Raw genomic sequence first — 26,388 nt, forward strand, 5'->3', positions numbered from 1 at the left:
GGAAAGGCAAAGACCTGGCACAGCTAAGGTGATCTGGAACAACATTGGGAGACAAGCCCTTCTTCACTTCAAGGCATAACATAAAGTCAACATGTGGCACTGGCATAAGAGAAAATATACATATAATGTAATAAAACATACACATAGATTTCACAAGAGTCATTTTACTTTTTGATAAAAGCACCATAGTAGTGTGATATAAAATGTCTCCAACAAATGGTGCTGGTGCTGGGACGACTGGACAGCTGTATGAAAGAAGATACGGCCTCCAGCTACGTGGAGTGAGGTGGGGATAATGACAGTGATGATAGTTAACAGCAGTGTGTTCTTGGAAATTACTAAAATTAGATTTTGTGTTGTCATCACATACCACAAAAGAGGCCAGCAAATGCCTATGTCAATGGGCTTGACCGGACTACTACACAGTGTACTCAAAGCAACACATATACAGTGTAGAATTCTCAGGTAAAACGTAAAATAAACCTGACTTCAGCATAACCCTAAATGCAGAGAGTAACAAGCTGGGGAAGGTGATGCATGCCTGCAATCCCAGCATGGGTGAGGCTAAGGCAGGAGGATCACTGAGTTTGGGGTCAGCTTGGGTTGCATAGTGAGACCCTGTCTCACAACAAAAACCCCAAAGGCAAAGTAACCCAAAATGAATTACAGCCCTACATATAAAATCTGAAGTTCCTAGAAGAAAATATGGAACTATGTTCATGACAGGTCACACAGAAGACATTAAGAGTGGGGGGATTGAGCCACAGACTTGGAGAAAAAAAACATATCCCAAAAAAGACCTGTATTCAGAATATAAAAAGAATTACTATAGCTTAGTAAGCCAAGCAACTAAAAGAGTGGGCGAAGATTTGGGTACTTCACAAAGACATGCGTGGGCAGTCTGCACAAAAGCATTCATCTGTCACATGGGAAATAAAACCATGAAATCCAAAATGGCCTCAATTAAACCATGACAGCACCAAACTCTGGCAAGAATGACATAACCATAACTATCATATACCATTTGACAGCAGTGTCAGGTGGCCCAACAGTTCTGGGAAAAGGGCCAAATTTTTATCTAGATTCTCTAGATTTTTATGCAGAAAACTCTATACACTTATTGATAACAGCTTTATCCCTAAAAGCATTCAAGTAGAAATTTCTATAGAGCAGAATACTATTTATCCATAGGAAACAGTGAACTACATGTAATGTGGGTTAACCTCTAAAACACAGAATGAAAGAACCACATGCTGAAAGATACTATTCTCAGAACTGACACTGCTTACTTATGATGAGAAAAATGGCAGTTGGGATGACTTGGAAGAGCAGAGAAGTTTGTGGCGTGTAAGAGTCTGCCTTGAGTTGGAGAAAAACACGTGTCAGAGCTTACCAAGTGTGCTGTTTCACTGTATAAAAATTTTATCTAGAAAAGACCAGAAATGTTAAATTACTACAATAGAAATTACAGTAGCTTTCAGATGATTGAAGGCAGCACCTAAAGAGGACCTAGGCACCCTCTGCACAGCTCAGCAATAACTATATGGCACATTCCTGCTGTTCTGAACACTTTGTGCATCTGTTTCCCATAGCTAGCAGCCTGGGGGCTGGGCACCACAGGAGCCCACTTACAGAGACAGGAAGACTGATCAAGGGCCACTTGTCCAGAACTGGACAGTGCTTGCCATCTCAAAACCTTATATGGACCTCTGTGTGTCCTACTGGAGTTCCCCCACCCTGCTCAAATGGGACAAAACGAGAGAAAACCTGGGCACTGAACCCGCCCGTTCTGGGTCGTGGTATGATGTAGAAGATCAGCTTCTCACCAGGTCTCAGCCAGGGGTATTCCAACTTCTCAGCTTTACATAAAATCACAGGTGGCAAGCTTTCTGGAACGGCAGCTTAAAGTGCAGGATGGAGGCTCAAAAGTGCCCTGTTCAACTTGCCATGCCTTCCACGGCTTCTGCCAACTCTGGCCTCAGGAACAGCTCCAGCCATGCTTAGCTCACCTGGTGAGAAGGCGGGACACTCCGCAAAGTGAGGTTTGCATGCTCAGTCCTCACACGTCCAGATGTACATTTAACATCTGACCAACGATCCTCTGTGCTGCTTACAGCATACAATGCATTCAGGTATTTTGGCGACAACCATCAAATTGGATTAGAAACTGCTACTACTATTAACTGCTCAAAGCTCATCTGAGAAAGACCACTCCGGGGTTAGAGGTGGAGTTCAGTGGCAGGGAGCTGGTGTGGTATGTCTCGAGGCCCGTGGGTTCAATCCCACATACTACAAAAGCCACACCAAACCAAAAACCTAACACTGCAGGGCTACATACTGACTCTAAAGCTCATTTTCTTAGCTGGTCTTTACTGACATTACAGAAACTAGAGTACTAATTTAGAACGATTAACAGTTACAGGTTTAGAAGATTTAGAAATGATGAACTCCAGTTCTTAGGAAAACAGTAATCTCTTAATCCTTTTTAATACAACTAGGCTAGAAAGTTGGTGCTTAGTTTTTTTTTTTTTGTTTGTTTGTTTTTTAAATTTGGAGGCAGAGAAGGGAGAGCTGATAACCAGGGTTTTCCTCATTGAGTTACTTACTTTTAAAGGCAAGGTGTGCTATTCTCTAGGTTTAATTTTCTCTGGAAAAAGAGAAATCAAATTTTTTCATCCTGTGCAGAACGAAAGTCATAAATAAAAAGCCTGAGGTAGCTGTCACATTCCAGGAGCTGCTGTGTGGCCCTCCACAAGCCTGGCCTGCCACCAAACCATTACTAACTGCCACGGCCATGTTGCCCTCTGAACAAACCACAGCTCAGTGTGCTTTGAACCTGCTGGGTTCCTGCCCAGCTTCAATTCAGCTACTGCATCCTGGTGGCCTCAATCACCCTTACCCTCAGGGGACTGGCCTGCTCAGCAGGCTCAGTATGAGGGACAGCCTGACCCAGTGACAAAGAAGATCAGTGACACAGCAGTCACAAGAGCAGAGTGAGGTGCAAAAAAATAATTACAGGCAGACTTAGGAGTTGTGAAATGTACATTGTTTTTAATATTTTTAAAAGCACACAGAAGTCTTGACTTTTAAAAAAATAAATATATACCATGACAGTTATTCATGATCCCAGAGCTCTTTTGAGGTCAAACTTTAATGGGTGCATCAATGACAAGCTGAAACAGTGAAACATACATGGTCTGTTACACACAGATGTACGTTCCAGTTGTAAAAGCAAACTCCTTCGAGGCTCAGAAAGATGTGGTATCAGGCTTCTGTTGCAGAAAGCACAGCCAAGCTGGGTGGGGAGACTCAGCAGCCTCTGATCCAGGGAGCCGAAGCAGGAAAGTCCCATCCCTCAGCTCGAAGTGGCACTCAGACTTATAGACACCTGCAAGGTGACCAGCTCGGAGGCTCCACAGAGGTCCTGTTTCTTCTGCATCAAAGCATGGGAGGGAGGGACTGTCCTCTCTGTACTTATGGCCATGACCTAGGTCTGAGAGCAAAAGACCACAGAGGTGTGCTCACTAAATATTGTCGCTATCCTGTTCAGTGGAAGCCTTGTGCACTGGGGAGGTACCGAGTGCTTCCCAGTGTGCAGGGTACTTTCTCTGCCTGACAGCTCTCCCAGGAGAAGAAGTTTGGCTTAAAATACTGGGTGACACTGCAAAGGTGGAGATTTGGGAATTGAAGCTTTCACTCCTACAACATACAACATAAACGAAATCCCAGTCTTAGTAAGAAAGAGCTAAATCTTGGTTCAAACCCGACATGCTCCGACGGGCCTGCCTGCAGGCTGGAATGTATCTGCACAGCGGAAGCTGCGGCTGTTTCTTTGGCTGTCTTCCAGTTAGGTCTGGACTTGACCCTGGATCCTGTTTTCCAAGCTGCCTGCCTCCTGCAGTCCCTTGGTTGGCCAGTGCTCAGCCTGACAGGATTCCCCACTGCCCTCCTAGGCCAGAGAGGGGACCTCTGAGTAGAAGAGGCCTTCAGCTGAGATGGCATCCCCAAGGCCCACGGTTCGAACTGGGTCCTTGCACACTAGCACCGGTGTGAAGTAGAAGGACACACCCCCACGGTGCCACTCAGCCACAGGCTTGTTTGGGTTTAGCACAACCCTAGAGCCCCCCTCCGAATGGGAAGTTGTGAACTCTCGGGGTGCCCTCAGAGACACGCGGCTGGCATCAATGGTTTCGGTAGCACAGGCCTGGGTCCCGGCCACACGCGCTCCAGCCGCCACGGCTGCCAGCTGGTTGGCCCAGTGCCCGTCCACTGTGGCCAGAATGTGGTAGACTAGAGTGTGAAAATGGATTCTGGTGAGGTCCGAGGCTCGGCCTTTGCTCCTCCCGTGTTCCTGCAGGATCCAGAAGAGGATGTCACTGACCATGCCCACATCGGGAACACCATTCCAAGAACGCAGCGAGGCGTGAGGTCCCGACGCTGCCTGGCTGAGGAACAGCAGCTCCTGTTCGTTCAGCCCTAGGGAAGTCACTGCAGGAAAGACCTGCTAACAGAAACAAGGACAGGTCTCTCACTGGTGGTCACCCCCATCTGAGAGCTCAGGACACAGCCGCTGACCACTGGACAGGGACAGCGGGCATCGTTCCTCAATCTGCCTCTCACCACAGCCACCTCTGGGCTCACTGCAAGGCTGTGGCAATACTGTTTCACACCTAGGGCTTGGTAAGAAAGGGCAGAGGGTTCTGCGTGTCCTCCATGACAGCCAGGTTCAGCCCCTGCCCATGGTGGACTCTCAGAAAGGGTAGGGAGAGTTCCAAAGACAACGAAATAACCATGGCTCATTTGTAAAAAGTGAAGATGCTTAGCCTCAAAAAAGAAATATGAACTACACTGAGAAACACTGAAAATGAACCCAAGGGTCAGTTGGGGACACCGAGTGATAAGGACAGGCCAGGGTGGGGCTGCTGGTGATAAGGTGCCCTCCCCAGTGATGGTGACAGGTGTTGACAGCAGGCAGAGGCCGCTCTGCAGTCTCAACCCTCAACCCTGTGGGGAAAAACTGTCCCCCAAAATAAAATCGGTTTCAAATAAGGTGTGTGGGGGGGTGAACTAGGCATACAGCTCAGTGGTAGAGCGCTTGCTTTAGCATGTCCAAGGCCCTGAGTTCAACTCCCAGTACCCCAGCACTGCAAAAAAGAGACAAAGCAAAAACCAGCCACATGTGTAAATATCACATTGTTTCTCTGGTGTGAGAAACCTTGAGTGTACCACACCCAAGGACCAAAACGTGTAATAGGCATTGGGAAACAGGAAGAAATGGCACAAAAGAAAGGGAAACTAGCCAGGGGGAAAGCGGAAAAGAAAAAAACAATAAAAAAGAGGATAAATGGAAACAAAGCTTTGCAAATGAGGGGGGAGGGGTAGAGGGGAGGGGATGGGGGAAAAAAGAGGAATCAAGATGCATCCTGCCCCAGTGTCCCTGCACTGAGAGTGATCAGTAGCAGGCCTGAGCTGCACCAGTAAACTTAACAAAACCAAAACTGCCATTTTTCACCTGCCAATGAACACAAATACATTCTGTGTTCTGCCCCCATACAAATGTTGGGCCCATTCCAGGGCAGGGCTATGAGGACACCAGTGCCAGGCAGTTTTGCCAGTGGGACGGGAACTGCTGAGCTCCCTAGAGAGTGTAATCCCCAACGCTTAGGCTTCCACTCAGTGCTTCGGCTTCTGAGACCAGGCCCTACGTCTGTGCTCACCTACAGGTGAACCAGAACAATGTCAAAAGTATTCCCTGCAGCACCCTGTGGAAGGCAAAGGAAGTGACATCCAAAATACTCCCCCGGGAGGCCCAGGGCAAACAGTACGGGCAACATCCACACCTGCTCGCCATGGGGGAAGCCCTCTGCGGCTCTGCTGGTGAGGGTGGTGAGCATGCTCTCCAGGTACAGAGGCACATGTGGAAAGGACACGTTCCTACAGTTTCTTATCCACATCAAGATTAACTGGAGAGAGCCAGATGCAGCTGGTAAGGAGGCCATGGGTGGGTACCGGAGGGAGAAGGGCAGATGAGGGGGAGGAGGGAGACTCCAGTGGGCATCTTTTCTGTTTTTTTAACCTTTGTTTTTTGAGCCATACGTTGCCAGTGAATAGGTTAAATAACAGTGAAAGGAGAGGTAAACTGAGTCATAACGTGGGTGAGCAGAGCTGGTGTGCTAGCACTGGTATCCTGTGCTCCACTCAGATTCGTCCCAAACATGCTGCTGTGCAGAGGCAGGGTACCCACTTGTGAGCCACACACGGTTACCCGAAGTTTCCTGACTCTCTGCTCCCTAAGATTTAAGTGAAGGCAACTCAGCTGGGCTTTTGATTTCCTGTTTGAGTTCTGCCATTCACCTCAACCTCCCCATTCCAGAAGAAGGAATGTGACCCACAGCCCCACACTCAGCTGCACTTCCATGCTCGGGACAGGTGTAGGGCCTTGTCTGGCTCCCTTGGGCCCTCAGTCTGGAGGCACAATACCCACACCTCAGGGAGCCATTCAGGCCTTGCCAGCCGGCCAGAGCCGGGCCAGTGGGGTTACCTGCTGCATGATGCTGCTCATGAGCTCCCTGTTTGTCATGCTGGCCAGCTCTAGGTGAACTGGAACCCCCGTGGGGATGTCAGCAATGGAAGTGACAACCTACAAAGGGAAGAGGACAGGACTGCCATCAGGATAGGAGAAAGCTAGACAGGAAGGAAGAAAAGGGGAGGTCCTGAACGGTCTGGGGCCCCTCATGACTGCCTTCTCGGCATCCTCATTGAGTTGCAAGAACTGCAGGTGCTCTACCTGCAGGTCCTCTACCTGCAGGCCACAGACACTTTCCCAGCAGGGAAGCACACTCTGCAGAGAACCATCGGGTCACAGGGTCAGAGGCTGAACAAACGGCTGTAACTGTATGAGCTGCTGGCCCATCCTGTGGTCTACTGAGCAGCTGCTCCAACTGCTGGACAGATGTGCAGGCCCCACAGTGCAGCTCGATGGGACAGGTAACATAGAAGACACACACCACAGTGCCTGCAGCTTGCAGGAGGCAGAGGCATGGCCGAGATGCTGTCCTCCCTCCCCCGAGAAATGGAACCTATGGCAGACCAAGTCATAGAGGATGAGGTAGGAGCCTGAGAGTCCCCGATGGTGTCATTACCTCCAAGAGCCTCTTCCTCTGGATGTCGCTGCTCTGTCCCTCCATCATGTGCAAGCCAGAGAGGACCACCAGGTCAGGCTGGAACTCCTCCAGGCTAGACATGAATACCTCCAGCGCGTTCATGGCCCCATTGGAGATGTCATGGGAGAAGATGAAGCGGTTGGCATGGGGGGCTTTAAACTGGCCCCACTCCTCCCCTTCAAGAGCCCGGTCAACACAATGGGAAGAAAAGGAAGAGGTGTTCAGTATCGCAGCAGAAGGGAGCCATGGTTCTGAGCAGGCAGCCCTGCAGTCTGCCGAGCTCTCAGGCAGAGAACACCATCACACCCCAATCACACCCCCATGGGTGACAATGCCTCTGTGGAAACACAGTCCCCCATGGCACTCCTATTTAGTTGGAATCTGGGCAGGATGCCTTCACATTGTCCCTGGTGATTTCCAGCTGCCAAGCCCAGAGCCAAGGCTGCCTCCTCAAATGCTCAGCCTTTCCCAGACAGCCTGGCTGCTTCCTTCCCAGGCCCCGTGGCACCCGGGAGGCGCTTGGCACACACTGATTCATTCAAGGGCCCCAAGCTGAGGATGCAGCCCATAGCATTTTCTGCTTCCATCCTTCCGAACTCATTGGCATTGGCAACAGCTGCGTGAATGGCCAGCAAAGGCACAAATGGCACAGACTGAGGACCTCAACAACTGTGACAACAATGAACAGAGCTGTGCACTCTGAACCCCACAGCTCTCAATTGGACAGGACAGTGCGATGGGAAAGTGCACACGTGGGTCCCCTCGCCACAGCAAGACATGGAAACGCAGCCCACAAGGCCAGGGGAATGCGCTACACAACCTCCAAGAAGGGCTGACTGCTTCAAGGAGAGACAGGTGGAAATCAACAGGTTTCCACAAGGCAAGTTCAAGAGGGGCCACAGTGAGCTGCTCACTGGATCTACTGGAGGCAGGACTGGAGTCAGGACTGGAGTCGCCCGAGAAACAAGTAGGTTGGAACCTGTCCCAGAACAGTGCCCTCTGCCCACAGGGCTTTGTGAGCACTGCTGCGCAGCCTCTCCTCTCAGTTTAGCATCCTGCCCTTCCCTTGGCTTGGTCAGTGAGACCTGGGTAGCCACTGCCTGCGTCCCCAGCCCCAGCCTGTGAGCAAGCTGCTTCTGGGGTGAGCTGTGGGAGGCACAGAAACAAGTTGACAAAGCCTGTTTGAAAGCACCTCTCCAAGTCAGAGAGGCTGGGGACAGAGTGATGTAAAAGAGCTCACCTAAAGCTGCTGCCACCAGACTATGCGCCCCCATAAAAATGTCACCTTGCCTAAAGCCTAATGAAAGCCTACTGTCTTGTACAAAGAAAGCCAGGACACAGTGAAGAAAATCTGAATGCAAGGTTTATAAATCCAGAAAGGGGCCAGCTTACAAATCCCACAGTGAAAAAGTTGGGTGTAGTGGGCACGCCTGTAATCCCAGCACCTGGAGGGCTGACGCAGGAGGATCCCTGTGAAGTTGAGGCCAGCCTAACCTACATAGTGAGTTCTTGGCCAGCCTGGAATAGAGAGACTCTGTCTCAAATAAACAAAAACAAAACTACAGCAGCAAATTCTTCTTGAAGACACATGCCTCTCCATTGGGCAATCATCATGGGAAGCGAAGAAACCAAAAACCGCAAAGGTAGCTGGCTCATGCTATGGATGCTGAGGCACGCGGCAGAAAGAGGCAAGAAGGCTCATCCAGCTGCTCGCTCACAGGGCCCAACCCTCACCTCACTGCCACACACAGGGGGAAGGAAACCAGCGCTCCTATTTCCCAGGAGGCAGAGCTTCAGCAGAAGAGCTCAGCCTTCATGTGCTGTGCAGTATGAACAGCCTTCAGCCTCTGATGGGCAAACCCTGCCTGTCCTGAATTCCCATGTGCTAAGAGCACCCAAAGGAGAAATGGAAGCAAACCACAGTTCATTTCTGCACTGCAAAACGGTATCACTTTCAAGCTGCTCCACTTTCCCACCTGACATGACAGTTACTTATTTCGGCAGGTGAGCTTCTCTTAATCATCGCATCTGGAAGCAGTTCACCCACAAGTATCAGGTTATCAATTATTCTGTTTGTATGGTGTACACTTTAACACAAATTAATAATGTGCTGAATCAGAAACTCAAGACTCTGAGTTCACAGCAGGGGGAAGATAAAGCAAGAAGGACATTTGTAGAGTCTTGCAGAAATCAGACTCCTGGTCTTTGAAACAGAGAATCTACTGGGGAGGGCTGGGGTGAAGGCACTGGGTTTATAAACATTGGAATATACGTAATGGAAAATAACATTAGTGATGTTAAATACAAGACGTTCCTGTTCACAGTCCAAGGCAAAAATAAAGCATCCCAAGAATGCTCACCAGAGACCTGGAACCAGTCATTAACAGCGTGGGGAACTAGGCCAGAGAAGCCCAGGGCAGTGTTAAACAAACACTACCTTGCCTGGCTCTTTTCTGAAATCATAAAGGACAACTTTATAAATGTACATTTCACACATTTCCTTTTATGCAAGACGTCTGCTTTTCTGCAGCCTAATTTTCCATAGGTTCAGGCCAGCTCTGTTTCCTGAGTTTTCATCAGGGTTGTAAAGCTTCCAAGCCTCTCCCTGTGGCAACAGCAGCTCTGAGAGGAGCAGGCCGGAAGCAAACAGGATCCTGCAAACTCGCAAGGATCAGTGTCTGGCAGTCACCTCCAGGCTGAGCACACAAAACCCCCCTCTCGTGGCAGCTCCACACCTCCCTTACCTGCCTGATACTCCAGAATGAGGTGGAACTCATCCACTTCCTGCAGTGACTCTGGTGGGACAAATACATTGTCATCAAGAAGCTCGTGGAGCTTTGGACCAACTGGACCACAAAGGAGAACCTGCAGATGAGCAGTAGGAAGTAAGTGTACCAGGAAATCTGCCTTTCCCCAGAGTCTGAAGAGTAGCTGGTCAACTACCTTTGGGCCAGTTCTGTTCATTACAAAATTGCTGGAGTCCAGTTTCATGTCAAAAGCTTTTGGTTTAGAGATGTGCAACAAAGGGGTGTCTGGAGGGCATGGCCACAAGTACTCGGAAAGGGGAGAACACAAGACCAAAGAGACAGTCGGTACTAATGCAAGGGCTGTGGTCCATGCTCCCTGTTGCAGAATGTTACTGTCCCCTGGAATTTACACACTGACTCTCCTCCACTCTAATGGTATCTGGAGATGGAGCTTTTAGGAAATTTAAAGATTGAGTGTGGTCCTAAGAAAGGGAGAAAGATATCTCTCTCTCTCACACACACTTTCTTTCTCTCTCTTTCTCTCTCGCGCACACACACACACACACACACACCCCAGGGAAAGGCCAAGGCAACCATTGTGACAAGGTGATGCCTGCCAGGAAAAGAACCCTTACCAGAAACTAACCTTGATGTAATCTCAGTTTTAGATTTCCAGGCTCCAGAACTATTTAAATCACCCAGTTAATGGTATTTGTTACTATAACAGCACAGGCAGTCCAAGGACATTCTATTTTATTACTATAGTATCTTTTTCTTCACACCCCATGTTACCGTTTAGATCTCAACTGTCCCCAGATCCTCTCGGATGTGGAAGTAGGCTGGATAATGGGCATCATACCCCTCAGTGGATTCACCCATGAATGAGTTTCCGGCTCAACCTGCTGCAAGGAGGTGGGGCCTGGCTGACCACAGGGCCTGGCTGGCGGTGGGGCCCTGAAAGGTGTGTTCTTGTCCCCACTCCTATCTCTCTGCTTTCTGACCATCATGGAGTGAGTGCCTTTTTTTCTGCCAGGATCCTCTGTCATCCTGTGTCACCTTAGAGCCAGCTGACTACTGACGGAAACCAGAGCCCAAATCAGTCACAGGTGGGAAAATGACCAAGACACCTGGTGTAGGCAGCAGTCCTGAGCTGCTGCTTTCCTCAGCTGCCCGATGGAAACAGCTTTCTGAATCTGATAGGCACAGATGTGCGCTTCTAGGTCACCAGATGACTACTCTGTGAGATCAAGCACCCTTCTTTACTTAACCATTACAGGGACTACACAGACCTCCGGCCAGGAAAATCAACGAGTTCCTTTCCAAACTCGCTCTTCAGCTCCAAGCTGGCTCTCTCCCTGGCCACTCCTAGAAGCTATTTCACCTTAGCTGCTACCCTGAAGTCTCAGTAAGAAGCTGCTGCTTCTGTGTCCCTCAGGACCAGGGCCAGGACTCAAACTCCCTAATTAATGAGGGTCTAGGAGAGGACTGAAACAGAAGTCCCAGAAACAGTCACTAGTATTCAGGTCCTATGTGCCTACCCAGGGACTTCAGAGAGCATTTTTCATGCTAATGAGCCACCTGCTTGTGAACTGCTTTGGTCCCTACAGAAACCTAATTAAGACATCCCAGCATCAGGGTAAAAACACACCCCTCTCCCTTTTCTGAAAATCCTCCCCCCACTACTTTCTTTTCTCTCTTTTCCTTTTGTTTGAAATATTTAATTTTTACAATACAACATTTCAAAATAAGAGTGTCAATATAGGCTAAGAGTGCAAACGAGGATTAACAACACATATCAGGGTTGGCATGGTGGTGCACACCTGCAGTGCCTGCACTTGGGAGGCTGTGGCAGGAGGATCACTTGCTGTGAGTTGAAGGCCAGCCTAGGCTACACAGTAAGTTCAACAGCAGTCTGAATTACATAGGGTAAGTGAGACTTATCTCAAAAAACAAAAACATGTAGAAATGGTTACCTTAGTAAACCTAAATCCTTGGTTTATATTTTCTTCTTTTTTTTAAGAGACAAGGCCTTGCTTTGTAATTTAGGCTGGTGCCCAGACTCCAACTTGAAACCCGCTTACTTATCACCAAATGCCAACACTGCAATTAAACCCGAACCCTGAGATTTTACTTTAGGAAAACGCTGTTACCCATGCTTGGCTGTGGGTGTGAGGTGGCTCCTCTGCTAATAGAGGGCTTTGTATATCTGTTGCTGCACGCGTGCCACTGGTTTGCCCCCACTGGCTCACTCAGTTTTTATCTCCAAAGTAGCAGTCAGCTTTAATTCCACTCAGACTGGCTCTCGTCTCCACCCCAGGGATCCAGGGTCACCAACACACTGGCTGTAAACTCACCCTGTGCCCATCAGCCCACAGCTGGCCAGAGCCAGGTCCCCAGTCCTACCAGCTCTGACCAATGTCTCTGCACCTCAAGGCAGGACAGCAACAGTGCCACCTACAGTGCCCAGTGGCCTAACAGGCTGCTGCAAGGGTCATTCAGTGTCAGACACACACAAGGGACAGTCACAAAGTGCTCTTCTGTCCGCCTCCTGCTAACCCCATGCTACTTCCTGACAGGGAACCATTCAGCAGGTGATCCAGAAACTAAAGCAAACAAATATTCAATTTTGCTTCTAACATTATTAAAACACAAAAGGTGCAGATTTTAATCAGGGAATGTAACTTACCTTCAAGTCTGAGTTGGCTGCAAATTTCTGTCCAATTAAAGCTGCATTTCCTCCTACATAGTGCTGTAAAATAGTTCAAGCCTATTAGCCGATAATTTCAACAATTTCATTAGCCAGGCTTTTTAATGGTACAGTCCATTTCCCCCCTAAAAATAATTTGGAGGTGACTTTCAACAAAGGACACAGACATTAGTTGGTTTTTTTTTTTTTTTTGTCTTTTTCATTTTTATCTGTACCAGGGATCGAACTCACGACCGCCTGCTTGCAAGGCAAGTGCTTATGCCGCTGAGTTAAATCCCCTAGCCCCTAAGGTTTTTTTTTTGTTTTGTTTTGTTTTTTTTTGTCTTTTTCATTTTTATCGGGACATTAGTAAGACACAGAAGCAAGCACTGAGTCATAAGGTGAAGAAAAGACCAGCTGTGGTGGTGCATGCCTATAATCCCAGAACTCAGGAGGCTGAGGCAGGAGGATCACTTCAAGTTTGAGGCCAGCCTGGACTACAAAATGAGTTCAAGGCCAGCCTGGACTATATAGCAAGACCTGTCTCAAAAAGTCAGAAAAAAAAAAAAAAAAAAAGAAACAAAAGAAATATGCTAAGTAGGAAATCAGTAGGATCCCTTCTCTGCAGACCACATCTGGCGGAGCTTCCAGGCAACCAGAAGAGTAGAGAAAGAATGAAAGGGAGGGTCAGGTCTCATCTTCCAAATTGAGTGTACAACTGGTTACTCTCCTGAAAATCATTCAACAGATAAACTCTCTGTGGATCAAATCGAACCTTGCACATGCTAGGCACATGCTCTACAATGAGACTACATCCCAGCTCAAATATCTTTTAAAATTTTTTTTGAAATAAGGTCTTGCTATGCAGCCCAAATTGGCCTCCAACTTGTGGCCATTTCTTGCCTTAGCCTTCTAGGATTATAGATGCATGCGACTGTACCTGCTTAAAAATGAGGCCTCACAAGGCCTTTCTTCACTGGACTCAAGATTTTCTTTCTATTTCTATCTCCTGGCACCTCCACACCTGGCCCAGGCCTCTTCCTGCTTACCACACTTACAGCCCACCCCAGGACACCCCCTCCTCACACCAGGTGCAGCTGCTTTCTCTCTCCTCCCCACTACCTCTTGGCTACTACAGCACCCTTTTCAGGCAGGAAGATGGTCCCTGCTGAACCCCTAACCAAACAAGCCTCTAATTACTCCTTCTTTGCTGGAGCTCTTGACCTCTGTTTGGATTGGTGACTGGCTCCTTGGAGCAGGCGCTGTCTGATGCATTTGAAGAAAGGAAGAAACAGTGCTGATGTGCTGGGAAATGCATAGGCTTTCAGTGGAGAGAATCCTCAAGGGGAAAGGGCTCTAAGCACCCTGCTGTTCAGTTGTTGGGGGAGGGGGGGCAGTGCTCTGGGGACCTACAGCAGGCAGCAAGGTTACTGTGGATTCTAAAATAAGCCTGGGCAAACACCACCTCCCAGTCCTTACCCAGGAGCGGGCACAGACAAGGCAGCACCCTCCCCCCAGGGGTTGACAGACAGCCTCCTGGGTCAGGTGGAACAAGGGCATCTTTCTATAGACAAATAAGTAATGTTCTATGATAGCAAGGCTGAGATTCGGCCCTTAACGTGGCAAGCTATATGATTTAACTATGATGACTAGACAAATTTACCAAAAGCTCTCGGGGGAAATATGAAGACAGCTGCAAAATGTACACCAGATTTTTCCTATAATGGTCACTGACTGTCATTTATCAGGTCACCTGCCTTTGCTTAAGGGCGTTTGAAAAAGTATCAAACTGCAATGTAGATAGTAGATAGTATACTAACACACTGTGGGATTTTATGAATGTTAAGAAATGACAAGGTTCCTGCAGAATTTTAATTTCATTATGAAACAAAGGAGAATCTGAGAAAGGAAAGCAATACCACGATCACAGAGATTCTGCCCAGCAGACACATCGTGTCCCCACTATCAAGACTCCCTCCTGTTAGCCAGGCGTGGTGGGACATACCCATAATCCCAAGCCTAAGGAGGCTGACAAAGAAGGATTGCCTAGAGTTCAAGGCCAACCCGGGCTATGTAGTAAGTTCAAGGCCAGCCTGAACTACAAAGTGAGACCTTGCCTCAAAATTTAAATAAAATTAAAAAAAATAAATAAAAACACAACTAGGGATAGACAGAAGCTGAGGTGGGAATGCTTAACCAACCAACAGAAAGTCAGCTCAAAGAAGGCTGGGGGCATATGCAGCAGTGGCAGGAGGAGGAGCCGGAGTGGCAGCAGGGGCATGCTGGGAGACACAGAAGAGCCACAGCTGGGTTTCTACCCAGCTCTATGAAAAATGAAGCTTAAAATGGTTGCATGTGGTTCAAGCTGGGGGGAGGTGACTGCCAGTAGATACTAAGTCCAAATCAGCAAGATTTCAGTGCAAGCGCACCTCCTTGTTCGGCGTATACAACTGATATAACCCATGACGATGCTGGCCGGTGAAAACACCTGACACAGCCAAGGCCAGACAGGCACATGTGGACACTACTGTGGCCTCTGGCATACGAAGTAAACCCCGCAGGCTCTGGGGGCTAAGTGGCCCAGGGTTGCTGTTGAGATCAGCAGCTAGGAGCCAAGAACATCTGGCAGTATACAGCGGCTGGGGCCACAGGAGCAGCTAGGCAGCTGAATAAAAGGCATTTCACCCAGTCCACAGTGCTGTGCCTCAGTGAGCCTACAGGAAGTGCCTGGACCATCTAGGCTCCAGGGCGTGTTTATATCTAGCAGGGGAGCTAAGGACTGCTGATATCCCTCCCATCGCCCCTAGGCAGCTCCACCCTACACTCCAGGGGTTCTCAGGATGCTACGGCAGAGTCCCTAGAGCCTGGAGCCTGCTGGACAGGTGGATTCTGGTTCCCCTCCAGTACCTTCTGAGCTGGCCTCCAACAGCGCACACAGGAGTCTGCGTGGCCCGTCCACCAACCAGGGCAGATTCTGTTCCTCTCCCCTGTTCTATCCAGAGACAGGGTATGCTGGGCAGTGACATCACGGCTGGGGAAAAGGGCTGGAGGGCTGCTGAATGTCCTTGCCGCCCAGGACAGCCTTGGCCACAGTACCGGCCATTCCACAAGGCAACCAGAGCCCTGCTCACAAACCTGCTCATGTGCTTGGGCCAGCAGAGAATGACAAGGCCCTACCCTGCCCTTTCCCACACAAAGGCTGATCTAGAGGACTTGCCACATTAAGGCAACTGTAAGTCATCACAAGCAAGTGCTACAAGTCCAGCAGGTTAAGAGTCTACAGCTCCCTGGGCGTCATGAAGAAATGGGGAACTTTACTGAGGCTTTTGAAAGGGCACTGTATACATTCCACACTGCCCTTGAACCTGCCACAATCCTTTTACCTCTGCTTCCCCAGCGCTGGGATGACAGGCAGGCACCATCAAAGGAGATACAGAGTTTGCCAAAACCAAAGTTTCAGTAAATATGCTTAATGTTGCTGTCTGAATTAAACTGACTAGAAATGGCAGAGTTAAGAAGACATCACATACAGTTTTACAAAAAAGGTGTAACACCACAGAATTGGATTTCCCATAATCACCGTGCAGGGCACATTATGGAAAAGCTGTCTGGAGAATGACAAACAAGGCCTCCTTTGCCACCTATTCCTATTCCCTGCGGGTGGCAGACATACCTGGGCTCCAGGCAGCTCAGACGCGACGTGGGCAATGTCATGAAAGGTTTCCCCGTCACTGAAGAAGCGCTCAGCAGCTGCTCCTTGTCGCATGAAGTGGACGAAGGCTTCTTCCAGGTCATTCCTGGAGCGCAGAATGGCATGGTCCCGCCCACTCCTGGGACTCAGGCCCAGGGCCTGCAGGAGCTTCACTCCCGAGAGCACCACATCAACACACGCATTGACTCTGTTGGGGGAGGAGCACACAAGTGAAAGATTGTGGGAGTAGGGAGAAGCCTCGAAGAGCCACACCAAACACACCAGAAACAAAGAGCGCATGCGAAGAAACATGACTTTATGCAGATACAATTAGGGTCGGAGCACGGGACTCTTAAGGGGTTTGCAGAACTTTCCTAGTTACAAAGGGAAAAGATAGGTGCCTAGCATTTCATGATGACACTATCATGGTGACAAAGACTTAGCGTTCTGGCCAGGCACGGTGATGCTCCTTTGTAATCCCAGCACTAAGGAGGCTGAGGTAGGAGGATCACTGTGAGCCTGGGCCTCATGAGGAATTTACAGCCGGTCAAAATTATATGGTGAGCTGGGCACAGTGCACACACCTGTAATTCCTGGGATACATAGTAAGTTCAAGGCCAGTCTGAACTACACACAGAGACCTTGTCTCAAAAAACAGACCACAAAAAGTGTAGCATTTCTGACAAAATGCTGCAGAGTCAAACTTTTTGGATGTGTGACTTGGGCAAGTCATTTTAATTCCTGAGTCTTAGTTTTCCTGTGTCTAAAATGAGCCTGATAGGAGCACCCGACTTGCAGAGCTGCTATGAAGACGAAGTGAATGAATGTATATTTAGAAATTGAGGCAAAGTAAGCTGAACAGTCATTCTGGCCAAAAGCTAAGTATCAGCTACGTTCCCTCCATGGAAGAGGACAGTGGGAAGATGCCCCAGACACTCAATGTTTGAACCCTCGTGGAGTGGAGCTCGCAGCAGCTGAGCAGTAGACAGGCGTCCCCAGGACCCACCCAAGTCAGAACCTTAAAACTCTGATAAGAAAGCAGCAGCTCAGTGGCACTTGGCCAACTCCACAGTGAACAGCGACAGCTGTCACTAAAGAATCACCTGCGATTTGTGCTTGTATCAAGTTCTGTTTCTCTGCTACCATCAGCCCTCCTTTAAACTGAGAGGCTAAACAAACGCAGCTAGATGGAAGAGTCCCCACCACTGGTTACCTTTACCTCTGCCCACAGAAGTCACTCTGCTACTGTGGTGATAACCCCATAGGCAGCTAGCTCCTGGCCTCTGAGAAGAACAGGGTCCCAGCAGGCTACCCAAGAGGCAGCTGGGAGGTGGCTGGGAGGCAGAGTTACAGTTCATTAATAAAGAAGCCCAAGGGGCTGGATTTTAGCATAGAACACATGCTTACAATGTTTCCCATCTAGTCCTTTTCCAAAGGCTCTTGGTTTGGAAATTAATATACCTAGTCACATTGAGAATAGGAATGCAATTGAGATAGAGAAAGAATTCTAACTAGACCCTTTTCTAGTTTTTACAAGCATGGGTTACTTTTATGTTGCTGCTCCAAAAACTAAAAACTATCCACTTCTCTAGATGTGCTAAAATCTTCAACATTTGGCTCTTCAAGAGGAGAAGGGGGAAAATCAGTTTGCAAAATTCACACAGAAAACAAAAGGAACCAAGTTCACCATGTTTGGCAACACAAAAAAATAAATCTCAGTGGAACTAGTTTTAAGTTAAAATAAAAATGCAATTACCAGAGGAAACATTTTTACCCCTCACTTCATTAGGAATACTGGGGCAGAAAGACAGTCTTACAAAGGAAAATTACCTTTCTACCGCTTGGTACTGGGTACTGAACCCAGGGCCCTGACTACGCAGGCAAGCACTGTACCATGAGCTACATCTCCAGTCCACTTGGTAGCTTATTTTTGTATTTAGCTCCTCGCTCCCCAAAAGGTTTCCACACAATTTTCATTTCTCCAACACAGCAACCCCATGCTACGTTTTAGTTTGCAACCATAAAGTCATATTAAAAACAAACCCAAACTTTTACAGCAGTTTAATCAGTACGGAACTGAAAGCTTTTTTTTTTTTTTTTTTTTAAGCTACTTAAAGGAATTTGGAATTTTAAATAAAATAACCCCGTCAGAGGATGCAGGCCTATATTTGGAGGTCTGACCCATTGATTCATGCAACAGCTTTGTGTTTCTCACTCTCCTTCCACTCATCTTAAAACAAAACCACACTATTTAGTCAAGAGGAAATAAAGTCCACTGAACCTTGCCAAGAAAAAATAAAACAAAACAAACAAACAAAAAAAAAACTCTGGCTCATTTCCAATGGATAAGTCTGCTGGCGTGGTCTCCAGAGTCCAGCACTGACCAGCGTGGTCAGACAGCCTCAGTGCCTATGGACAGAACCAGGCTCCACGGGACAGTTAGCTGGTACATCCCTTCCACAACTCCTGAGGCCACCTGCATTCTGCCTGTCCCAACCCTGAGTCACAACGTCACACAACACGATCCATAGGTTACTCTTAGCCCACCTAGCTCCCACACCCAGCCCCCTGAGATCCCAACCTCAGCAAGGAGCATGCCAGGCCAGCAGCACCGGGAACCGAAAGGTTCCAGAGATGCACCCAGCTGTCACATGTGCCAAAGGAGGGCTGATTCTGCTTTCAAAGTGAAAACTCAAAAAAGACACAGTCACAAAGTAAAGACCAAGCCAATATCATAGGAGCATCTTTGCAAAAACCTTAGAATTAGGCTATGAATAACTCAAAAGGAACGTAAGACAAGACACCTGGAGAAGGTTACCATGAATATCCCCCAAACAAGTGGCTCTAACTTAGACCATGTCCATGGTCGGTGAAGTCCCAACGTAAGTGTAGTATAGAATTTGCTGAATTCAGCAGACAAGGGGACCCGCTTCTGTGCAGCATCTCCTTATGTCCCTATGTACCCAGCATTACCTGTGCCTCTTCAGCAGGAATCCAGGCTGTGTATCAAAACCCTGCCAGTTTGGAATCTGCCACATAGGAGCCTCCCTGGATCCCCAAGGTCTCCATGTCAGCTTCCTGTCTTCACCCCATGTCACCCAGCAAGAACTGCTCTTGAATTCAGAAAAGGTGTTGTCAAAGAATAATTTGGACTTGTCTCAACAGCAGCTGGGCCCCAGATCTTCCTCTGCAGGGGTCTCATCACTCTGAATCACCACAGCCTGGCCCTCCTCCTGCCCTCTTTAAAATAGTTTCATCTTGAATTCTTCATCAAGCTCCTCTGTTGAACTGGGCATTTGCACTCTCAAAATTCAAGTCTTCTAAAACCCTGATTGTGTTTCCTTGACATCAGTCCGCTGGTTTTGTCCTCTGGAGCCATTCCCTGCTATGCAGTCCCCTGGCCACTGCCTCTTGCTGTTGGGGGGGTTGGGATCACTGGGCTACACCCCTGGGCATAGCCCTGTGTCCTGAGGGAGTGTGGGCAAGGGCTAGGGAGCTCACACACAGTGAGATCCTCAGTATCACAGCCCTGAAAGGTGATGAACTCCCAGACCTTCCGTCGGGGTGAGCTGTGGGACAGCCTTCAGTGACAAGGACCTCACTTTTGCCAGCCTCACAGTGCAGCTGTCAGTGTTGATGGCACACAGGATGCCCTGGTATCGGGTCTGCATCTTGCCGATAAGGTTGATCTTGCTGCTTGGCCACCATGTGGCTGCTGGGGACCTGGCTCCTGTGAGCCTGCCTCGGACTGATAGGAAGGGAGTGCAGAGGGATGGGCTGAGGGGCATGGGCTCGAAAGCCTCCGGCTTTCTTTTGGAGTCCACAGTTTAACAAGATCAAAATAAAAAATTATTGGAATGACTGAAAAAGGTTCAAAACCATAGGGAAATCAAAGAGTCTGGAGCAGCAGGGCACTGCCACCCTGGATGGGGGTTCAGCACCAAGAAAGGTGACTGCGGGCAGACTTTTCAGACATTAGTCTGAACAGCAGCTGACGGGGAATCACCCACATTGCTTTCTACTGAGAAAGGGATGCTGGAGCCACAGACTGAAGGAGCCTAAACGCAACTCAGGTTTATCTGATAGCCAAATCAGCGTAGGGGCAGAGTTGCAGATTAACCTCGGGCTTGCATGCCTTTTAAGAGCGCTGATCTGGCTGAAACTGGGAAGGCAGGCAGGGAGGGACTGCCAGGCAGGAGCTCAGGAAAGGGCTTCCTGGGATCCGTGCAGGGAGCAGAGAGCAAAGTGGAACAGAGGAGGGGTCCTCAGTGCTGGAGATGCTAAGTGGGCTTTGACAAAGTGCTGCCCACCTCCCTATCTGTAGCCCAGCTCTCCAGATGCTATACTTCACTTCACTCTCAGCATTTGACCCTGCAGCTTTGTGGGAAACCCTGCAAAAATGCCCACGTCCCTGCCTCTGAAACCCAGCATAACTGTAACTTCCTCCACAAGCTTGCCCCTTCCCCAGAGCTTTTCCCACGGCAACTGCATGCCCAGCATTACTCTGCATAATTAGACTCATTAATATGTTTCAGGAAGTCTAGACACAGTGGCTGGGAGCTCTAGGGGTAGAGAAAACAAGATAAAAAGCACCTGGACACCTGACTTCTGGTTGCAGGTCTCCAGTGTTACCTGACAGAGGTCCTCAGATAGCTTAAAGTATTCAATCCTATTGTGGTTCATGGAGAAAAAGGAGAGCTGAGCCCCCCTCAGGGGATTCTAAATGACTACTTCTAGTTATAAACCTACAGCTATAACATATTATTGTAATTGGGCATGGCCAATATATTATGTATGTATGTTTTCTTGTCTGTTAATCTGTTTTAATAGTTAGTTAAAATAACATGCAGGTTCTTCAGTTTTAAAAAAAGTCTTTTGTTCAGCTGAACAATTTTCTTTTCCCTTATAAGCTTTTTTGGGCTTTCCGTGGAAAACCACTTGTAGTATTGGTTTTCAAACTGAAAATATTGCAGGATTAGCTTGAGTTTTACATAAAACTTACAATAAAGACCTTAAAATTTCATAGCATAAAGTTCATACATGATTTAGGTGCATGTGTTTCTGTGTTAGCTTTCATATATATATGAAATACTATATATAATATATATTCCATAAAAAATGTATGCATCACTGAGCATGGTACCACCTCCCTGTAATCCCAGCAATGGGAGGCTGAAGCAGGAGGATTACTGTGAGTGCAAGGCTAGTTTGGGCTACATAAGCAAGTTCAAGGCCGGCCTGTACTGCATAGTGAGACCTTATCTCAGAAAAAAACCAAAACAAAAAGAAATACAATTTTCTATTGTTGTCAATGTACAATAATTTTTTCTTGGTTCAAAACATTAAACTATATTGCTTAAAAACATCAACAGTACTATGTTTTGGTTCTCATGAGTCATCCAAAATAATGTATAAGTTAAATAAGTACAAATAAAATTAATGCTTATGTTAATAACATCTAAGTCATCAACTGCTAATGTAAATTCAAGTATTACAAGTATTTATAAGCTCAAGGTTTATAAAATAATTGGTATTTTATGTGTTTTCATAAATTATTAAATAAAGGTTAACATATTAAGATATCCTTGGTTAAATTTATAAAACCAGATTAAAAAAAGGTTCTATGTTTACTAAGATCTTCTGTTTTCCACTGTTAAGCTTTTGGTTACTAAAAACTGAGTTTTAAGAGTTAGATTATTTAAGTGTTGGCTTGTAAAATGTTTTCAGTAATCTGTTTGTGACTGGTTAAATGAATAACTACTGTCATAGTTAAAAGATAATGACTTGACTTATACAGTATATCTGGGACTAGAGACACATCTAAAAATCAAAATATTCTGTGTTCCCAAAATACTGTACGAGCAGAAATCTGGAAAAAGGGCTAAAAGCCGTATCTATCACAGGCCGCTGAATGGGTGTTCACTGAAGATTAAATACATCAATTTTAGTGTGTGTGTAAGCTAAAATAAAACAAATAAAAACAAAATGTACAGTGAATCTAAGCTATTAAGTTGACAGTTAAGACCATATAACTTTAGTACATGTAAAGTAACTAATAAGTATTCTGTTGTACAATAGATACCTAGACCTTAGATATGTAAAATGATGAAAAATTCTGGCATCTCTTTAAGTTTGCATGCCATTTAAAACTTGATCTAGGGCTGACAATGTGGTTCAGTGGTAGAGCTCTTGACTTGCATGCACACGTCTTGGGTTAATCCCCAGTACCACCAAAAAACAAAACAAAAAATCTTGATATATATGTATTGAAGTTAATTAAACAAACAATTTGTTACTGTATAAATGGGATGTACTTACATATGTAATAAATTTGTGATGACACTATTTCCTAAACTTGTAAATAGCCTAATTTTAATTCTTATCAATGTGATTATACACAATACACCTGTTTTTAAACAATTTAAATTTTTCCTTGAGAGTAAAAATTAAATATATGAAGATGCCTGCACAGCTGTGATAATAATTACTGCTAACATCATGATATATTAAATACACTGATGTTTCCAAGTGTATGGGTCTTCTAAGACGCAGAACTTGAAAAGATACCTTATTATATTGATGACCTCCACACTAAAGTTGTTTGTGATGGACTTTTTCAGGTTTATGGGCAAAGGAGTGCTATGTGGATGGATTAAATGTGCCTACATGATATCCAATCCACACAATGTCAGTCTAAAAATTAAAGACTGGGCAGTAGTTATCCATTAAGTGTATCTGTAAATAAGTACACTCTTACTTAAAAAGATTCTTTGTTTTTGAAAAAGTAACAAGGCGGGCTGGGGATTTACTTAGTGGCACAACCGCGTGCCTGATTAAGCGCCAGGTCATGAGTTCAATCTCCAGTACCAAAAAAAAAAACAAGGATAAAGTTTGTTTATATAATTGGATAAAGGTGATTAAAAGGTTATCTTTTACTAAAATGCTAATCTAAATATAGTTTTAAAAACCCCAATGGTTCCAATATATCACCGTAATTGTTATGCTAAAATACTATCTTTTAAACTGTTCTAGGCCAGGGGTTTAGCTCAGTGGTACAAGCACCTGCCTGGCAAACTCAAGTTTAGCAGTTAGATCCCTGGTACAAAAGCAAAAACAAACAAACAAACAAAAAATTCCCAAAACCTGTTCTAGTAAAACTTTACAACTGTTACATTAGCATTCTACAAAAATTTGACTAAGACAATCATGATTGATTAAAAAAAATAAGTTCTCTGGCCATGTTTTGAATTTCAAGATGCTCAATGTTCTTTTTTTTTTTTTTTTCCCCTCTTTGTCTTTGTGAGACAGAGTCTTGCTATACAGTTCAGGCTGACCTTCAGTGTACTTTGTAGCCCAGGCTGGTTTTGAACCTGCAACAATCCTTCGGCCTCAGCCTCCTGAGTGCAGGGATCACAGGCATGCATCTCCACACTCAGCCAAGATGCTCAATATTCAGATAAGACAGTTAAACCTCTGGCTCCTGCTTGGATACTGGTGTAACTGACCTTCTGGGTGTTCAATAACTAAGGCTTAGGGGCCAAACCTAAAAAGGTAACTGGGCTAAGAAAACAACCAATATTTTGTCCCTGGTCTTCCGAGGTCAACAAGGACCCAGGACATGAGGGAACCTCTCTAAAGGATACTACAGCTCTGGTGAGTCAAACCAACCTCCTGAGCAGGCAGCTAGGCCAGATCCCGTCTTAAAATAAAATTTTAAAAAGGGCTGGAGATACAGCTCTCAGTGGTAGAGGACCTGCCTAGCAATCTACAGTACTACAAAAACAAAGAAACAAAAAACTGAACAACAAAAGATCACAAAATGGTTACTGTTTTAGGCTACTAAATTTTGGGGCTGATTCACTCCAGAGCAATAGTGACTTTCTGGGGCATTTTCTAATGTCCTATTCTGGGAAGAACTGTTACCCTTCTTTGGGTCAGCATGACACCTTTGTTTTACCACCAGTTCAGTAAAGCACTTTTCAAACTTCGTAACAGACACTGGTACCCTCTTGCCCCATCAGAAAGTCCTATTTTGAAACCCTAACCCTCAATGTGACTATATCTGGATACAGAAGTAAGGAAGGTTAAATGAGGTCAGGACCAGTGTCCACGTAGGAGGAAGAGACATGGGAGGGGCACATGCACGACTAAAGGCCACTGAGAAGCTGGTAGACTGCAAATAGAAGAAACACACCAGCCAGGCAGGGTGGCATACTCTCTGTTATCCCAGCATTCTGGAGGCTAAGGCAAGGGGGACTGCTAAGTCCAAGGTCATAATGGGCTAGTGAGCAAAATAAAACAAAAACAAAAGCGAAAAGCCCAAACACACTAGCACCCTAACTTTGGATTATGGGCCTCTGGAACTGAAAGAAAATAAATCTCTATTGTTGACGTCATCAGCCTGTCGTATTGTTCTAGCAGCAAGATGATTACTTCAATAACACATATACAGTATCTGTTTCCTAGTAAATGAGGCAGGGACCTTGCTTCCCTGTATCTGTGTCCTCAGAAGCTAGCACAGACCTAAGTGAACCACGCAGCTGATGGGTATTCGTTAAGTGTACTCATATAATGACAAGGAAGGTAACTGATCTAATAAGGTGAGTGAAAACAGCCTGAATTTGAAAGTGGCAAAAGGAGACGCACCTTGACTAATGCATGTACTGATAACATTTGAGGGCTTTCAAAAGCAGACATCATGCTAGTTAGAGAACATGGCTTATTTCATTCAGTCTGCAAAGTAACTGCTCTGTCTGATCCCTCCTGGCTCCAACACTCCCACAAAGTCGGAGGGTATTTGCCACGTCTGCTCTTGCACAATGCTCTTGAAATCAGCCACGAAAGTCAAGTGGTATCGAGACAGGGGCAAAAGTTAGTGAAAAGGAAATAATTACAAAAGAGTACAAAGACAGGAGCACTGTGATTTGCAAGAACCTTAAATATGCAATGTCACTTAAGTGGAAGAAAACCATTTCAAAAAGGATGTGTTAAACGCGTAGAAGGCTGCAGAAAGCAGAATATGCAGACTAAAAGGTTGAATTTGAAACTCAGGAATTTCAATAGAGTGGTGATCTCCGCCCTGGACAGGTAGAAGAAAGGCTTTGACCAAACACACCAGCCAGGCGCACTCTTGTCATCCCAGCATGGAAATGGAAAACAATGGAAATGGAAGACATGAAGGAAGTCGGTAAAGGTAGAGGCCATTCATCTTCAAAAAGTTCAGAAGCAAATGAAAAAATGCGTCAAAATGTGAAAATGAAGCACCTCTGCCAAGAACAGTCACCAAGGGGCAGGGGTTGAAGGCTGGGGACAGGAAGTACGAGCAGAACGGTGGCATGAAAAGAACCGCAAGAGATTACGTATGCTGATCCCACAAAGGTGACAAGGAACCGGGGCCAGAGGGGTGGACTGGCAGTCTGCTGGGTCCCTGCAGCAGAGATGACAGCGTCATCCCAGACGTTCTATGCCTCCCGGGGACGCCGGAACCCCGTGGGTCTCGACCTCTCGACCGCACAGCCGCCCGACCTGCAAAGCTGACCCTGAAGGCCCAGAGATCCAGGCCCCGTGGGCACTCACCCTACGGCCACACGGCGCCAGCGCCGGGCTGGCTGCACGATGAGGGTGTCCCAGGCGGCCGCTAGGCGGCTCTCGGGGGACAGTGGTCCCGGTGGCGCGGGTCCCAGCCGTAGCGAGCTCCACAGGGAGCGCAGCGCCGAACCCGGCAGCTCCGGCTCCAGCAGGAAGATGCAGCCCACGGCCAGCGCCAGGAAGCCCGCACAGGCGGAGCCGCGCCACAGCGCCATGGGTACGGAGGCGCCGCACCGCAGCGTAGTACCAGCTCACAGTCCGCGCCTTTTCCGGGCTCCACGCGAGCTGACGCTGACACGCGCGTTACGTCACATCGGCGCGCCGTGCCCCGCAGGGGGCGGGGCGGTGGGCGTGTCGATGACGTCATGGGGCGGGAGTGCTTCGTCGCGGTTCCGCGGCCCTGAACGAAATAGAATAAAGACGCAAGTGTTGATCCATCTCTTTGCATTTAAAAAAATAGTGGGGCAGGAACAGGAGTGCTTCCCCCATTGAAACGAAACAGGCAGATCGTGA

At 47.1% G+C, this 26,388-nt stretch overlaps 1 protein-coding gene across 3 annotated transcripts; it reads right to left on the reverse strand.

Moving 5' to 3' along the window:
- Nucleotides 1–3,031: 3,031 nt before the first annotated feature.
- Adpgk (ADP dependent glucokinase) lies at nucleotides 3,032–26,178 on the reverse strand. Of its 3 annotated transcripts, none has more exons than XM_005000068.4 (7): nucleotides 25,864–26,178; nucleotides 16,270–16,495; nucleotides 12,597–12,659; nucleotides 9,908–10,028; nucleotides 7,143–7,339; nucleotides 6,542–6,640; nucleotides 3,032–4,351 (listed from the first exon to the last, which is right to left on the reverse strand). In XM_005000068.4, the coding sequence occupies exons 1-7, from the start codon at nucleotides 26,088–26,090 to the stop codon at nucleotides 3,950–3,952; spliced, it is 1,335 nt and encodes a 444-aa protein (XP_005000125.1). In that variant the 5' UTR covers nucleotides 26,091–26,178; the 3' UTR covers nucleotides 3,032–3,949. The 3 variants fall into 3 exon arrangements, with proteins under 3 accessions (XP_005000125.1, XP_003462245.2, XP_005000124.1); XM_003462197.5 differs by having other exon boundaries at nucleotides 3,032–4,501; XM_005000067.4 differs by having other exon boundaries at nucleotides 3,032–4,504.
- Between the last annotated feature and the right edge of the window lie 210 nt (nucleotides 26,179–26,388).

The sequence above is a fragment of the Cavia porcellus genome, unplaced genomic scaffold (genome assembly GCF_034190915.1).
Source record: "Cavia porcellus strain 051 isolate PalLab524CR breed Dunkin Hartley unplaced genomic scaffold, mCavPor4.1 scaffold_38, whole genome shotgun sequence".
In the NCBI taxonomy this organism is placed as follows: domain Eukaryota; kingdom Metazoa; phylum Chordata; class Mammalia; order Rodentia; family Caviidae; genus Cavia; species Cavia porcellus.

Excerpts from the sequence above, each read along its gene's own strand:
- Adpgk (XM_005000067.4), bottom strand. The coding sequence starts at position 26,090 with ATGGCGCTGTGGCGCGGCTCCGCCTGTGCGGGCTTCCTGGCGCTGGCC. Across the intron at positions 7,340-9,907 it reads CATTCTGGAGTATCAGGCAG|GGGAGGAGTGGGGCCAGTTT; the intron begins GTAAGGGAGGTG and ends GGGCTCTTGAAG. Across the intron at positions 4,505-6,541 it reads TGAGCAGCATCATGCAGCAG|CAGGTCTTTCCTGCAGTGAC; the intron begins GTAACCCCACTG and ends TGTTTCTGTTAG.